Here is a 15,721-nt window from a genome sequence, read left to right as displayed (position 1 = left end):
CATAGAAATAAATAAACTAGACCATACCCCCTCAATCACGCCCTGACCTACTCTACCATAGAAAATACAAGCTCTCTATGGTCAGGACGTGATAGACACCTCTCTAACAAAATATTTATCATTGATAACAAAACCTGATAGAAGATTAAGGACATGGTCCGTAGACACTTGTAACCGGAATACCCTCTGTTACCTAACATATTAAAAGTGATCCTTATTTTAGAAGGCAAAACTAGCTTGAATTGAAATAAAATATATATATATATATATATATATATATATATATATATATATATATATATATATATATATATATATATACTGCTCAAAAAATAAAGGGAACACTTAAACAACACATCCTAGATCTGAATGAAATAAATAATCTTATTAAATACTTTCTTCTTTACATAGTTGAATGTGCTGACAACAAAATCACACAAAAATAATCAATGGAAATCCAATTTATCAACCCATGGAGGTCTGGATTTGGAGTCACACTCAAAATTAAAGTGGAAAACCACACTACAGGCTGATCCAACTTTGATGTAATGTCCTTAAAACAAGTCAAAATGAGGCTCAGTAGTGTGTGTGGTCTCCACGTGCCTGTATGACCTACCTACAACACCTGGGCATGCTCCTGATGAGGTGGCGGATGGTCTCCTGAGGGATCTCCTCCCAGACCTGGACTAAAGCATCCGCCAACTCCTGGACAGTCTGTGGTGCAACGTGGCGTTGCTGGATGGAGCGAGCCATGATGTCCCAGATGTGCTCAATTGGATTCAGGTCTGGGGAACGGGCGGGCCAGTCCATAGCATCAATGCCTTCCTCTTGCAGGAACTGCTGACACACTCCAGCCACATGAGGTCTAGCATTGTCTTGCATTAGGAGGAATCTAGGGCCAACCGCACCAGCATATGGTCTCACAAGGGGTCTGAGGATCTCATCTCGGTACCTAATGGCAGTCAGGCTACCTCTGGCGAGCACATGGAGGGCTGTGCGGCCCCCCAAAGAAATGCCACCCCACACCATGACTGACCCACCGCCAAACCGGTCATGCTGGAGGATGTTGCAGGCAGCAGAACATTCTCCACGGCGTCTCCAGACTCTGTCACGTCTGTCACGTGCTCAGTGTGAACCTGCTTTCATCTGTGAAGAGCACAGGGCGCCAGTGGCAAATTTGCCAATCTTGGTGTTCTCTGGCAAATGCCAAACGTCCTGCACGGTGTTGGGCTGTAAGCACAACCCCCACCTGTGGACGTCGGGCCCTCATTCCACCCTCATGGAGTCTGTTTCTGACCGTTTGAGCAGACACATGCACATTTGTGTCCTGCTGGAGGTCATTTTGCAGGGCTCTGGCAGTGCTCCTCCTGCTCCTCCTTGCACAAAGGCGGAGGTAGCGGTCCTGCTGCTGGGTTGTTGCCCTCCTACGACCTCCTCCACGTCTCCTGATGTACTGGCCTGTCTCCTGGTAGCGCCTCCATGCTCTGGACACTACGCTGACAGACACAGCAAACCTTCTTGCCACAGCTCGCATTGATGTGCCATCCTGGATGAGCTGCACTACCTGAGCCACTTGTGTGGGTTGTAAACTCCGTCTCATGCTACCACTAGAGTGGAAGCACCGCCAGCATTCAAAAGTGACCAAAACATCAGCCAGGAAGCATAGGAACTGAGAAGCGGTCTGTGCGCCCCACCTGCAGAACCACTCCTTTATTGGGGGTGTCTTGCTAATTGCCTATAATTTCCACCTGTTGTCTGTTCGATTTGCACAACAGCATGTGAAATTTATTGTCAATCAGTGTTACTTCCTAAGGGGACAGTTTGATTTCACAGAAGTGTGATTGACTTTGAGTTACATTGTGTTGTTTAAGTGTTCCCTTTATTTTTTTGAGCAGTGTATATATATATATATAAGAACCCAAACAAACACAAGACAACACAAAACAATACAGGACATTAGGCTAAACAAAGATATACTAGAAATCATACCAGTGGAGCATATTCCTCATCCTGACAGATAAGACAATCCCCTCGTTGACACATAGCATGGAACAAAGGATCAACATGATGGATATGTCCTCCTTCACCATTATTTTTGGAGCACCACTTGCAACGACCATGCAAATTACATTTTTTGTGGACATGCACAAGTACTCATTCATCCGAATTTGGTACTTTAGCATAAACAGGAAGACCATCTTTACGAAAGTCATGGCAAGCATAACCACCTCCCGGAGTCACCCCGTAGAGACAATTAGGATTACCAAAAGGACAATCGAGGGGTCCTCCAACAGCATTGCAAGACTTTCCATACCCATTAGTATAATGACCAGAGTTTCCAGGCACAGGGTTAATTACAACCGGCGGATGCATTATGCCATACTTATCAAACCAGCTATCAGGCACATAACCTCTCAAACCACTCCCATCCCTTGGATTAGCTCTATGCATTGACATCTGCTTAACTGTTGTCTGAAACACAAGATATTTAACCAAGGGCAAAACACAACAAAATTCAACACCTAGTGCCACTAAACCTCCGCCCAGCATGATAGCCATTCTAGCAAACATAGCACCCCACATTCCCATAGCCAGGTCCAACCAATCCCAAACGTGAGTATCAAACCCAGCATTAGCCTTTACTTCTGCTCTTAATCCTTTAAGTTTGGCCATAGCAATAGAGAAAGATCCATTAGGTGCAGTGTTATTGGGAATGAAAGTGCAACATTCGTCTCCAAACATTACACAAACACCCCCCTTTTCTGCTAAGAGCCAGTTGAGAGCTTGTCTATTCTGCCATGTCATCTTACTGGTAGCCTGTACCTGTTCCCCTAGTGCAGTTAAAGCAGAGTCAGTATAGTTAATGAATCTCTGTTGATTATAGTAGATATAATTAATCCACTCTAAGATTTTGTTAGGTGTTATCCACAAAAATATAGATTCAAATCCTGATTTAATCTCATCTCTGGCCTTAAACTCATTAGGGATTCCTCTAGGTTGTCCTATTGCATCCTAATAGACCTTGGGGTCAGACTTATAGTCTCTCCTTACTCTATTTCTTGTAGTTTATTGCTTAGCATCACTAGGATCCCATTCAGTGGCAGTTATCTGTTGAATCAACCTAACCCTTGCACAAAGGCCATCCTGTCCATCCTTTTGGTAGTGTTGCCCTTAGTCTTTTCCCTCCACACATCCAGAAGAAATCTGCTACTACCACAGTCTGTTCTTCATATGGTGCAATTAATGGCAGTGCTAAAGTTTGATTTTGACAATTATCATGAATAATTATTTTTCCCATCCAACTTCCGGCTGCTTGATAAGTAGCCCTTTCTGGAGTGTCTGCATTCCACTTGGTGTCCCTATTTAAGTGCCATGTGATCTCACATTTGCCTTTGAACTTCCCCATCTCATTCTGTCCTTCTGTGCTGTTAAAACATTCATATGGTTGTTGATAATCTATTTGATATCTATATGGGGCCTCTAGTTTTTGTGCTTCCACCCGTATATCCAATTCTTGATACCATTTTCCCCAGCCTGTCACGACCTGACCATTGTAAGAGGTCATTTGCCATAGTGGAGTGGTCAGGGTGTGACAGGTGGTTATTTTGGGTGGTTTTGGGGTTTTCTGTTTCTAGGTGGGATCGTGCTAGAATTGTATTTCTATGTTTTGTTTTCCATGTTTTGGCCGGGTATGGTTTCCAATCAGAGGCAGGTGTCTTTCGTTGTCTCTGATTTAAAGCCATACTTAGGCAGCCTGTTTTCCTTTGGGGTTTGTGGGTAGTTGTTTCCGTTTAGTCTAGTGTACCAGACGGGACTGTTGTTGGTCGTTTGTTGTTAAAGTGTATTCATTAAAGACTAAGAATGAGCACTATACATGCTGCGCCTTGGTCTCCATTCAACGACCCTTATGACACAGCCGTTTTGGTTGTAATATCTTTGATAATATGAATTACCCAAATATGACAAACATTCGGCTGGACAATGTTTCTGATCTACTCAAATGACAAAAGTTTTTATTAAAGTTAGCACAGTCCCTATAATCATAAGGATTAGGTACCACCACTAATTCTGTCAGCGGAGAGGGTGCGCATAATAAGCAATTTGTCAGTTTTAATTTTAATGCTGTATATTGAGCCCATTCATACCATTCATTTCTCACTAATTTCTCCACTGATTTATCCTTGTGCAGTTCTGGGGTTAAAGTATCAGTTGGAGTCACAATGTCCTTTTCTCGAGGTAGATTGTTAGAGTTTGTCAGAAAGTTCCAAATATCAGTAAAGAACCCACCTGACTCTGATATTTCAGGTTTCTTTGTACTTGTAGTGGACTGCTTGGTAAGGGCAGTAGATGGCAATCTAGTGGTAACAGCTGTGGTGTTCAAAGCAGCTGTTACTGTTGTCTTTTCTGTTGTCACAGTCCTTTCCTGGTCTGGTACCAGCGTGGGGCCAATTCGGATGATAGTTACACTATTCCCTTCAGTCCATTTAGTACTCACTATTTCTACTATATATATTCTCCGCCGTCGGCGTCGCGTTGGCCACCTCGTAGGGTCCTTCTCTCCTCGGCTGATTCCACTTCCTCCGGAACACCCGAATGTAGACCAGATCCCCTGGTATCACCGGGCAAGGTCCCTCAGGTCCTGGCTCAGGCACCTTCTTTTTCTCCTGTGAATATATACCTTCATGTATCTCAGTTAGATGCTGTACATATGCTTTTAATTCCTTTTGCAATATATCTAAGGAGGGACCTTTGTATAGTCCTCCTAACGTTGGTACAGGCATGGGTCGATCCGTAAGCATTTCATGCGGTGATAGATGCGTACTTCTGTTAGTTTCCATGCGACAACTCATTAGAGCAAGCGGCAAAGCATCCACCCAATTAAGCCCCGTAGACTCACAGATCTTTATTATTTTGTTTTTCAGCGATCCGTTAGCTCTCTCAACTAAACCTTGTGATTGCGAATGATAAACACATCCCTACCTTTGTTTCATTCTTAATTGCTGTATTATTGTTTTTACAACTTTTTGTGTAAACGCTGAACCATTGTCTGAACTGATTTCGGACAGAATACCAAACCTGGGTATTACTTCTTTTGATAGGAATTTTATCACTGTGCTCGATCCCTGATCAGCCGACGGTATTGCTTCTATCCATCTGCTAAACCTGTCTATGATGACTAACATGTACCTTTTACCTCATATAGGTTTTATCATGTCTACGTAGTCCATCACAATGTGTCGGAATGGACCTTCTGGAACCGGTATGTGACCTATGGGCGTAGTTATACCTTTACGTATGTTATTTCTCGCACATATTTCACATTTTGACAAAATCTCATCTACTGTTGCCTGTAGATAAGGTGACCAAAATCCTTGTTTTTTGATTTTTCTTATCGCCTCCCCCCTTGCACAATGATCTAGATCATGTGCATCATTAATCAGCAACGTCAATAAGGCAGTGGTGGCAAGTATGGCACCGTCATGTGTTCTCCATACTCCATGTCTGTCAACAGTGGCTCCCCTCTGTAGCCAGGTATTTTGCTCAGTAATTCCAGCACGAGACTGAATTTGAACTAACTCAGCCGGAGTTGTAATTGGCACGATGCCAACCATATCCAAAGGTGCAGTTAAAATAGGGACAATACATCTAGACACCTTGGCAGCTTCATCAGCTGCATTATTACCCCTAATAACAAAGTCATTACCTTTTTTGTGTGCTTGACATTTGATTATTGCTAGTTTCCAAGGGTATATTAGAGCTGTCATTAGTTTAACAATTTGCGTGTGATGCTGGATGGGAGTACCATCACTCTTTTTAAATCCTCTGTTTCCAGACTGCCCCCAAACAAATGGCATACACCATGTGCGTAAGCTGAATCAGTATAGATATTAACTGTCTTTCCCTTACCTAGCACACATGCTGCAGTCAGTGCCTGTAGTTCAGCCAACTGGGCTGAGGACAATATTATAATATTTCCTCAGTGAAAGCCTTCCCCTGTTTAACTACTGCAAACCCTGCATGATTACCTGAGTAGTCCTTGAAACAAGAACCATCTACAAAGTAGTTCTCCATGTTACATCCCACTGTCTATTAATGGAATGGATTCCAGGTCTGGATGCAGTTTGGTAAATGTTAAGGCTTCTGCAACACAATCATGTGCCTTCCCTTCAAAATCAAATGGAATTCTCTCGGGTGGATTGACAGTGTTACATCTTTTAATGGAGACGTCAGGATAAGTGAGTAGAGTCATGTAGTCTAAAGTCCTGGCATTAGTTAAAACCTGTTAGGGCTACCCCCCCACTTCTCTTAATTTCCACCTGAAGACATACCCAAATCTAACTGTCTGTAGCAAGGATATGCATTTTCTTGGTTTCATTTGAAAGGAAACACTCTGAAGTTTGTGGAAATGTGAATTGAATGTAGGAGAATATAACACAATAGATCTGGTAGAAGAAAATACAAGGAAACAAACATACGTTTTCTGGTTTTTATTGTTGTTGCACCAACTTTCAACTGAACAGGAACAGCCAAACATTCAGATAGGATGCTGGGGATAATTTCTCTGCAGAATGTAAGAGGGCAACGGTATCTGAGAAAAGTTTCAGACACATATCTTCAGGAATGAGCGAGCTACAATGACATTGAGCATGAAGTCACCCAGGTGTCCCACACAAATGTACCCAAGTGGCCAAATTGATACATTTTGATGTAAAAAACTATATACAAAAATTATATTCTAACACTCCTCAAAAAAAGTAAAAAAAAAAAAAAAAAAAATCACATTTTGAAAAATTGTAATAACAAGGGTAACTATTTACAGACATTCAATGTACAATATTGTGAGGACCCTCAGTCCTCTACACAAAATTGTGCTGCTTGTGCCATGGCCCATAGCAGTCTCTTTCTGCTGTAAAGCATAGTTACTGAGCAGGTGGTACATGTGATGGGGCATTTCCTGTGACAAAGGGCACAGCGTCACCTCCCCACTGTGCCCTTTTTGCCCTGAGGCACATTCATGCCTGCAGAGATGAATTTGGGCAGGTGAACACCACTGGTTGAAGGAGCAGAAGAGGTAGAGGGGACAGAGGTAGAGGGGACAGAGGTAGAGGGGACAGAAGGTGCTGCAGTGGACTTGCTGTAGCCAGCAAGCTCCTGGATGAGCAGCTCTCGGAAGGCTAGCTGTGAGATGGGGAGCTTTCCACAGCTCTTGGCCATTTCCTTCTGTATGATGAAGGAATTCACAACAGCAATGTCAATGAAATGATAAAAAAAAGTATTGTACCATTTCGTGGTCTTGTGGAGCACATTATAGTAGCCTATCAGCGCATCTGACAGGTCTACACCCCCCCATGCTCTTGTTATAGTCCTTGATAGCTGCAGGAATGGGGACATTTTTGGCTGTCCATGCCCCAGTAGCGCCCTTCACACGCCTGATGACGTGATCTCCACTGAAGGACTTGTGGATACTGGCGCACATGGCCACCTCTCTGGTATCCATCCACTTCAAAGAGCAGGCCATCTTGGCGAATCCATCGGATGGTACCCCGCTCAGCCCGCTTAGGCATGTCGTTCTCCTTGGTTTTTGGAAAGCCCACTCTGTTGGGCCGAATGGTGCCACAAGCCCACATATCCAGCTTCCTCAGGTCTGTGAACAGGGTAGGGCTTGTGTAGAAATTGTCCACAAAAAGTTTGTAGCCCTTCCCCAGCAGTTGAAAATCTAATAACGCCATGACAGAATCATAGCTGAGTCCCTTACCGGTCGCAAAACTGCTCTTCCCCTCATAAACAAAAAAATTGCACCTGTATGCACACGCAGAATCAGCCAAAACAAACAGTTTGTAACCCCATTTAGTTGGTTTGTTACGCATGTATTGTTTTAGGCTGATTCTGGCCTTTGAGGCCACCATCCTCTCATCGATGGAAAGGTTCTGGGCGGGCTGAAAATAGGTCTTGCAGGCCTCAACTATACTGTGGTAGAGAGGTTTAATTTTGCAGAGCCTATCATACCCTGCTGTGCCTCGCTTCTTGTCGTTGTCCCCGTCAACTTCTGGGTCACTGATATGAAGCGCCCGTGAGATTGTCAGAAACCTTTTGCACGACATGACAGTGCAGGGGAAAGGCAGTTGATAGAGGTGTGCAGTTTTCCAATACTGTTTCCGGGTTTTCAGCTTCACTAGACCCATGTATATGACCATTGATAAATAACAAAAAATATCTGACATGGAAATAGGCTTCCATGCCTCTTTTTTGCCTGCCTGCTTCTTAGCACCATATTTATTAGTGTTGAAGACAAGGGAATCAATAACTGAAGATGTAAAAAACAGTTGAAAAAGTTGCATGGGGCTGTAGTTGGAGGTCATGTCCAGCTGAGGTCCTGGTGGCCTTTTCGGTCTGAATATTGGAGGTGGTGGGCCCACATCCTCCACCAGCACAGAGTGCCAACGACCCTCCTCCTCTCTGATTGCTGGTTTAGCTTTGCCCCACCTCCGCTTCTTTGTCACAGACTTCACACCTGGCCGGGTGGGGGTAGGTGTGGAGCCGGAGACAGCAGGGGTCCGGCTAGATGAATCAGCTCCTGTGGGGGGATGGGCACCTTGGCAGTGGGGGCTCCCAGTCAGAATCAGAAGGACTGTGAAGACACAGACATACATATACACGTATATATATATACATAGAGTTGTGAACCCCATGTCTAGATAAAATACATGGAAAACATATAGATATTTTTTTTTACATGTATCTAATATATACAGACACAGACTCATGTTTAGCCATGTGTACTTCACACATTTCATTACTGATATATATATGTCAAATAAAAAAAAAATATATAATCTCCAAACAACTCAAATGAATAATATTTGATATTATTCATTTCAAACAACGGCATGAGAGGTACTCACCCTGTCATAAATTGTGCCGTGTTGAATTGACCAAAATGCAGCGGGTATGTGGATACTCCTTCTTTTAATGGAAAAACGAAAGCATCCACAGGAAAAACAAAACAATAAACAGTACTCACGACTAGACAGTGTAGCAGGCTCAATAAACACAGTGCTCACAAACAATTACCCACAAACACACCCTACTAATATAGGACTCCCAATCAAAGGCAACTCAACACACCTGCCTTCAATTGGGAGTCCAATCCCAATTAACTCTACATAGAAAACACACCTAGAACCTATACCCACAACTAACTAACTAAACCTAGAAATACATAAACACAGAGCAGTGACCAAAACCCCTGGAATACATAAATAAAACAACCTACTACCTACACCACCACCCCGAACCATATAAAACAAATACCCTCTGCCACATCCTGACCAAACTACAACAACACATAACCCTTAACTGGTCAGGACGTGACACACCCGTCCAAAATCGCGTCCTTTCCATGCAAAAACATTTCCTCAAACTCAGAGTCCAAACTTGACTCACAATCCGACTCCTCTTCAAGTAATTCGGTGTCACTATCTCTATCTATTTAATCAATTATGTCATGTACATCTGTATACCTGGACAGCCTTTGATTTTCCAGATTTACTCACCATAATTTTAATCGATGAAATAGCTGAAAATTATCTCGACTCAAAACTGCTACGCGCAAACAAATGTGGCTCCTGCAGGTAGAAGTTTCAATGGCGAATGGCTGTGTTACGCTCGACTTTCGTTCAAGAGCTGGTCATCCCGGATATAACCATTACATATTGCCGTTTACTTTAGCTCATTGGCTATCTACCAAGCTAGATTTCAAGACGATCAGTGGTCATTGGTCCGAAATACAGTCAATCAACGAAGCACTGGTCATATCATTGGCGCGCAATGAGGTCATTGTTAGGTGTGTTCAAATCAGGTCTTTTCGGTCAATACATCCCGCAAAAAGAACAATCAAGTATGGCTGTGTTACTAACAAAACAGAGGATTGCAATGAAGCCAACCATGACTGGATAAACGTGTGTTTAGCGGGAGTAATTACATTGAATGCTTCGTCGAAAGTTGAAGGAGTCGGAATTCATGACACTAGCCGGTTAGGAAATGTTTCGTGTTATGCTATAAAAAATGGATTTTATAGAACAAACTACCATTTATTGTGAAGATTGGGCCTTTTGTATCACCAAAAGAAGAAGATCTTCAAAGGCAATTGATTATTTTATTGCTATTTCTGACTTTAGTGACGCTAATGCTTGGTTGGAAAATGCTAGTAATGCTTGTGTTTGCGGGACGTTGTCCTCAGATTATTATAATGTATGTTTTCACCGCAAAGCCTTTTTGAAATCGGACACTGTGGCTGGATTAACAAGATGTTAATCTTTTGAATTATGTAAGATACATGTATTTACAAGAATGTTTAATATTACGAATTGTGTATTTAGAATTTTTTCTCTCTGATATTTCACCGGATGTTAGGCAGGTGGGACGCTTGCGTCCCACCTAGCCCGTAGAAGTTAATACAAATTTATCCTGTTCTATCAGCTCCACTATTTTATGATGAGTGCTTATAATCACGGGATATCCCATGGTGATAGTTGACGCCTTGTCATAAGCATAATGCAATGCTGCCAACCCTTGATAACACGGTGCGTAACCCTGAGCTACCGGATCCAGTTTAGAACTGTAATAAGCGATAGGCTGTTTCTTCCTACCACTACATGTTTCCTGTATAAGAACAGCTGCTGCATAATTATCACACCTATTTGCTACGTATAACAAAAATGGTTTGGGTAATCTGGGGCTGCTAGAGCTGGTGCTGTTTGAATCTACTTTTTAAGTGTTTCAAATGCAACCAGAGCATCAGTGTTCCATTCTAGTTGTTAGGAGAATTATGCTCTCAATGTTCTTAAACTGAACTTCAATTAAAATACTCAGTCTGCAACCCGGATTTGTAAGATTCTGGTTGAATGAAACAGACAGTCCCAGCTTACAATAGTCAAAAATGTTTATTCACGAGGGTGCTCTGAAGTCCATTGTACAAAGACATCTATTATATACCAGGCTCCTTATTTATGCACACACATACACACAAACATTAAGGAGAGTTAGTTATCTTCTTCCCCAGAACTCTCAACACTGTAGATCATTACCCAGCCGACAGTTTCATTCCTCCGAGATTAGGGAAACCTTGATGGGTACTCCCTCTCATATCTTAAACCCTCAGAGTTCAAGCTGTCAGGTCAACCACAGTTTAACGGTTCTTGGTGTTTACTTAAAACACACACACACACACACACCTCTTTCCCAGTCCAACCTCGTTAGATTTATGCTTAACATTTTAGTTACTCATTATACAGGCTACATAAACCATATCACTAATAGTTAGGTTTCAGGGTAGAATTATTTAATCATTATCTTTAACCTGTTAGGGCTAGGGGGCAGTATTGACACGGCTGGATAAAAAACATACCCGATTTAATCTGGTTACTACTCCTGCCCAGTAACTAGAATATGCATATAATTATTGGCTTTGGATAGAAAACACCCTAAAGTTTCTAAAACTGTTTGAATGGTGTCTGTGAGTATAACAGAACTCATATGGCAGGCAAAAACATGAGAAGATTCCAAACAGGAAGCGCCCTCTCTGACCGTTTCTTGGCCTTCTTTGTCATCTCTATCCAAAACAAAGGATCTCTGCTGTTACGTGACACTTCCTACGGCTCCCATGGGCTCTCAGAAGGCGGCAAAAAGCTGAATCGTGGCTTTGCAGGCTCTGGCTGAAAAAAAGTAGCGCGTTTGGGTAGTGGCTGGTTACAGTACTGTGAGACTCAGGCGCGTGCCCGCGTTGACCGAATGTTTTGTTTTCTTTCCTCTGTTTACCTAAACGCAGATTCCCGGTCGGAATATTATCGTTTTTTTACGAGAAAAATCGCATAAAAAGGGATTTTAAACAGCGGTTGACATGCTTCGAAGTACGGTAATGGAATATTTAGAATTTTTTTGTCACGAATTGCGCCATGCTCGTGACCCTTATTTACACTTCGGATAGTGTCTTGAACGCACGAACAAAACGCCGCTATTTGGATATAACGATGGATTATTTTGGACCAAACCAACATTTGTTATTGAAGTAGCAGTCCTGGGAGTGCATTCTGACGAAGAACATCAAAGGTAATCAAACTTTTGTAATAGTAAATCGGAGTTTGGTCAGGGCTAAACTTGGTGGGTGTCTAAATAGCTAGCCGTGATGGCTGGGCTATGTACTCAGAATATTGCAAAATGTGCTTTCACCGAAAAGCTATTTTAAAATCGGACACCTCGATTGCACAAAGGAGTTCGAGTATCGAGTGCATAGAGGAGTTCTGTATCTATAATTCTTAAAATAATAAAATAATTGTTATGTTTTTTTTTAACGTTTATCGTGAGTAATTTAGTAAATTCACCGGAGGTTTGCGGGGGGTATGCTAGTTCTGAACGTCACATGCTAACGTAAAAAGCTGGTTTTTGATATAAATATGAACTTGATTGAACAAAACATGCATGTATTGTATAACATAATGTCCTAGGTGTGTCATCTGATGAAGATCAAAGGTTAGTGCTGCATTTAGCTGTCTTCTGGGTTTTTGTGACATTATATGCTAGCTTGAAAAATGGGTGTCTGAAAATTTCTGGCTGGGTACTCTGCTGACATAATCTAATGTTTTGCTTTCGTTGTAAAGCCTTTTTGAAATCGGACAGTGTGGTTAGATTAACGAGAGTCAAATCAAATTTATTTTTATATAGCCCTTCGTACATCAGCTGATATCTCAAAGTGCTGTACAGAAACCCAGCCTAAAACCCCAAACAGCAAGCAAAGCATGTGAAAGAAGCACGGTGGCTAGGAAAAACTCCCTAGGAAAAACTCCCTAGAAAGGCCAAAAACCTAGGAAGAAACCTAGAGAGGAACCAGGCTATGAGGGGTGGCCAGTCCTCTTCTGGCTGTGCAGGGTGGATATTATAACAGAACATGGTCAAGATGTTAAAATGTTAAAATGTTCATAAATGACCAGCATGGTCAAATAATAATAATCATAGTAGTTGTCGAGGGTGCAACAAGCACGTCCGGTGAACAGGTCAGGGTTCCATAGCCGCAGGCAGAACAGTTGAAACTGGAGCAGCAGCACGGCCAGGTGGACTGGGGACAGCAAGGAGTCATCATACCAGGTAGTCCTGAGGCATGGTCCTAGGGCTCAGGTCCTCCGAGAGAAAGACAGAAAGAGAGAATTAGAGAGAGCATATTTAAATTCACACAGGACACCGGATAAGACAAGAGAAATACTCCAGATGTAACAGACTGACCCTAGCCCCCCGACACATAAACTACTGCAGCATAAATACTGGAGGCTGAGACAGGAGGGATCAGAAGACACTGTGGCCCCATCCGATGATACCCCCGGACAGGGCCAAACAGGCAGGATATATAACCCCACCCACTTTGCCAAAGCACAGCCCCCACACCACTAGAGGGATGTCTCCAACCACCAACTTACCATCTTAAGACAAGGCCGAGTATAGCCCACAACGATCTCCGCCATGGCACAACCCAAGGGGGGGCGCCAACCCAGACAGGAAGACCACGTCAGTGACTCAACCCACTCAAGTGACGCACCCCTCCCATGGACGGCATGGAAGAACACAGGTAAGCCAGTGACTCAGCCCCTGTAAAAGGGTTAGAGGCAGAGAATCCCAGTGGAAAGAGGGGAACCGGCAAGGCAGAGACAGCAAGGGCGGTTCGTTGCTCCAGCCTTTCCGTTCACCTTCACACTCCTGGGCCAGACTATACTTAATCATAGGACCTACTGAAGAGATAAGTCTTCAGTAAAGACTTAAAGGTTGAGACTGAGTCTGCGTCTCTCACATTGGTAGGCAGACCATTCCATAAAAATGGAGCTCTATAGGAGAAAGCCCTACCTCCAGCCGTTTGCTTAAAAATTCTAGGGACAATTAGGAGGCCTGTGTCTTGTGACCGTAGCGTACGTGTAGGTATGTACGGCAGGACCAAATCGGAAAGATAGGTAGGAGCAAGCCCATGTAATGCTTTGTAGGTTAGCAGTAAAACCTTGAAATCAGCCCTTGCCTTAACAGGAAGCCAGTGTAGGGAGGCTAGCACTGGAGTAATATGTCTTTAAAATGGTGTAAAATAGTCATATGTTTGAGAAATTGAAGTAATAGCATTTCTAAGGTATTTGAAAATCGCGCCACGGGATTACACTGGCTGTTGCGTAGGTGGGACGATTTCGTCCCGCCTAGCCCAGAGAGGTTAACCTCTATGGGCTAGGTGGGACGCTTGCGTCCCACCTACTCAACAGCCAGTTGAATCCTGTGGCGCGTTATTCAAATACCTTAGAAATGCTATTACGATTTCGTCCCACATACCCGAGAGAGGTTAAGTCATGAACCAGTCTCCATTTTTTTACCATCGGCTTTAAGAACAGGCAGCAAATGTGTATTGCAAAGGCTTGGCATCTCTATCAATACACCTGCCCTGAGCAATCCTTCAATTGTTGAACTTATTCCTTCTTCAGCTTCAGGTTTCATAGGATATTGGGCTTTCCACGAAGGTTTAGCACCAGGTTTTACTTTGATATTAACAGGACTTGCTGATTTTACCAATCCAACATCTGTATCATGTTGTGATGTGACCATACCTCTGACGGTATGATTTTCTCCATTTCTTCTCTAAGTTCACTAATCAGTCCTATTCCCTCCCCTAATAATGCCTGTTGGCCTGCACTGACATCTATTTCCCTAGGATCCCCAATCATCAATGTAGTGGTTATTATTTTGATGAATGCCTTATCTTTTGAATGGAAAATTAATGGATTCTCTGTTCTATCCCATCTCTTCCTTCTAGCTTTCGTCATCATAGGTCCTAGATCCTTTGATGTAAATCCCTGATTAACCAGCAATGTAATGTGAGGGACAGCGTCAGAGACATTGAACCACTTTTGTACAAATTCAGATCCGTCTCCGTCCATCACATCCATTGCAGCTCCCTGCTTTCCAATGATTACATACTGAGACATTATTGGTGCTTTCCTTCCATTTGCCCCCCCAGAGTTGTTCTAACAAAGGGTCCTGGTGAGGGTCAAATTGCATTGTGCAGTGAAATTCAGATTTTGCTCTAACTGCTTTAGGTATTTGGGCCTGAATAAATTTACCCCATCTCCTTACAGTTCTGTCTACGTCTGCCTCAATGCCTCCTAACCAATATACATTAGCTGTCTCTCCGGCAGTTACCACAGGTAATTGTAGTCCTGTTTTTTCTATTATCACCCCCTCAGGAGAACATTTAATTTGTATCCCCATTTTGCATAGAGCATCCCTTCCCAATAGATTAACTGGTGTTTGATCTGATACTAATATTGGAATTATGGCTGATTTACCATCAGCAGTCAGACGAACTGGAGCAGTCATTGGAATTAGCTGCGTGTTTCCCGAGAATCCTATTGTTTTAGCATATTTACCAGACATGGGGAGATGAGAGGCATAATTTGAACTCACACATGTGTAAGTGGCTCCAGTATCTATCATCATGGGTGTGCCTCTATTCTCTATTTGAACCTGCAGTATAGGTTCTTGGTCAGATCTTGTGGTTATCACTGGGAACTGACCCTCCCCCGTAGGATTCTCTGGGCATCCCTAGTATATTTGATTAGGCCCTGATCATGGGTTCACAGGGCCCGAAGTTTGGTTTTGGTTGCCCTGCCATCCACCATTTGGATTCCAATTACTCTGGCTTCCA

At 42.9% G+C, this 15,721-nt stretch overlaps 1 protein-coding gene across 3 annotated transcripts; it reads right to left on the bottom strand.

Moving 5' to 3' along the window:
* Window positions 1-6,473: 6,473 nt before the first annotated feature.
* On the bottom strand, window positions 6,474-11,579 carry LOC123730955 (piggyBac transposable element-derived protein 4-like). 3 transcript variants are annotated; one of them, XM_045709689.1, is made up of 3 exons: window positions 9,555-11,576; window positions 8,904-8,964; window positions 6,474-8,629 (listed from the first exon to the last, which is right to left on the bottom strand). In XM_045709689.1, the coding sequence occupies exon 3, from the start codon at window positions 8,358-8,360 to the stop codon at window positions 7,359-7,361; it is 1,002 nt and encodes a 333-aa protein (XP_045565645.1). In that variant the 5' UTR covers window positions 8,361-8,629; window positions 8,904-8,964; window positions 9,555-11,576; the 3' UTR covers window positions 6,474-7,358. The 3 variants fall into 3 exon arrangements, with proteins under 3 accessions (XP_045565645.1, XP_045565644.1, XP_045565643.1); XM_045709688.1 differs by having other exon boundaries at window positions 8,904-11,579; XM_045709687.1 differs by having other exon boundaries at window positions 6,474-8,964; window positions 9,555-11,577.
* Window positions 11,580-15,721: the final 4,142 nt, after the last annotated feature.

This window comes from Salmo salar, chromosome ssa27, assembly GCF_905237065.1.
Source record: "Salmo salar chromosome ssa27, Ssal_v3.1, whole genome shotgun sequence".
NCBI classification, from domain to species: Eukaryota; Metazoa; Chordata; class Actinopteri; order Salmoniformes; family Salmonidae; genus Salmo; species Salmo salar.
The sequence above is the reverse complement of the archived record's forward strand: the minus strand, read 5'-3'. Positions and strand labels throughout refer to the sequence as shown.

What these genes read in the sequence shown, in the direction of transcription:
- LOC123730955 (XM_045709687.1), bottom strand. Translation starts at nt 8,795, where the DNA reads ATGAAATGTGTGAAGTACACATGGCTAAACATGAGTCTGTGTCTGTAT.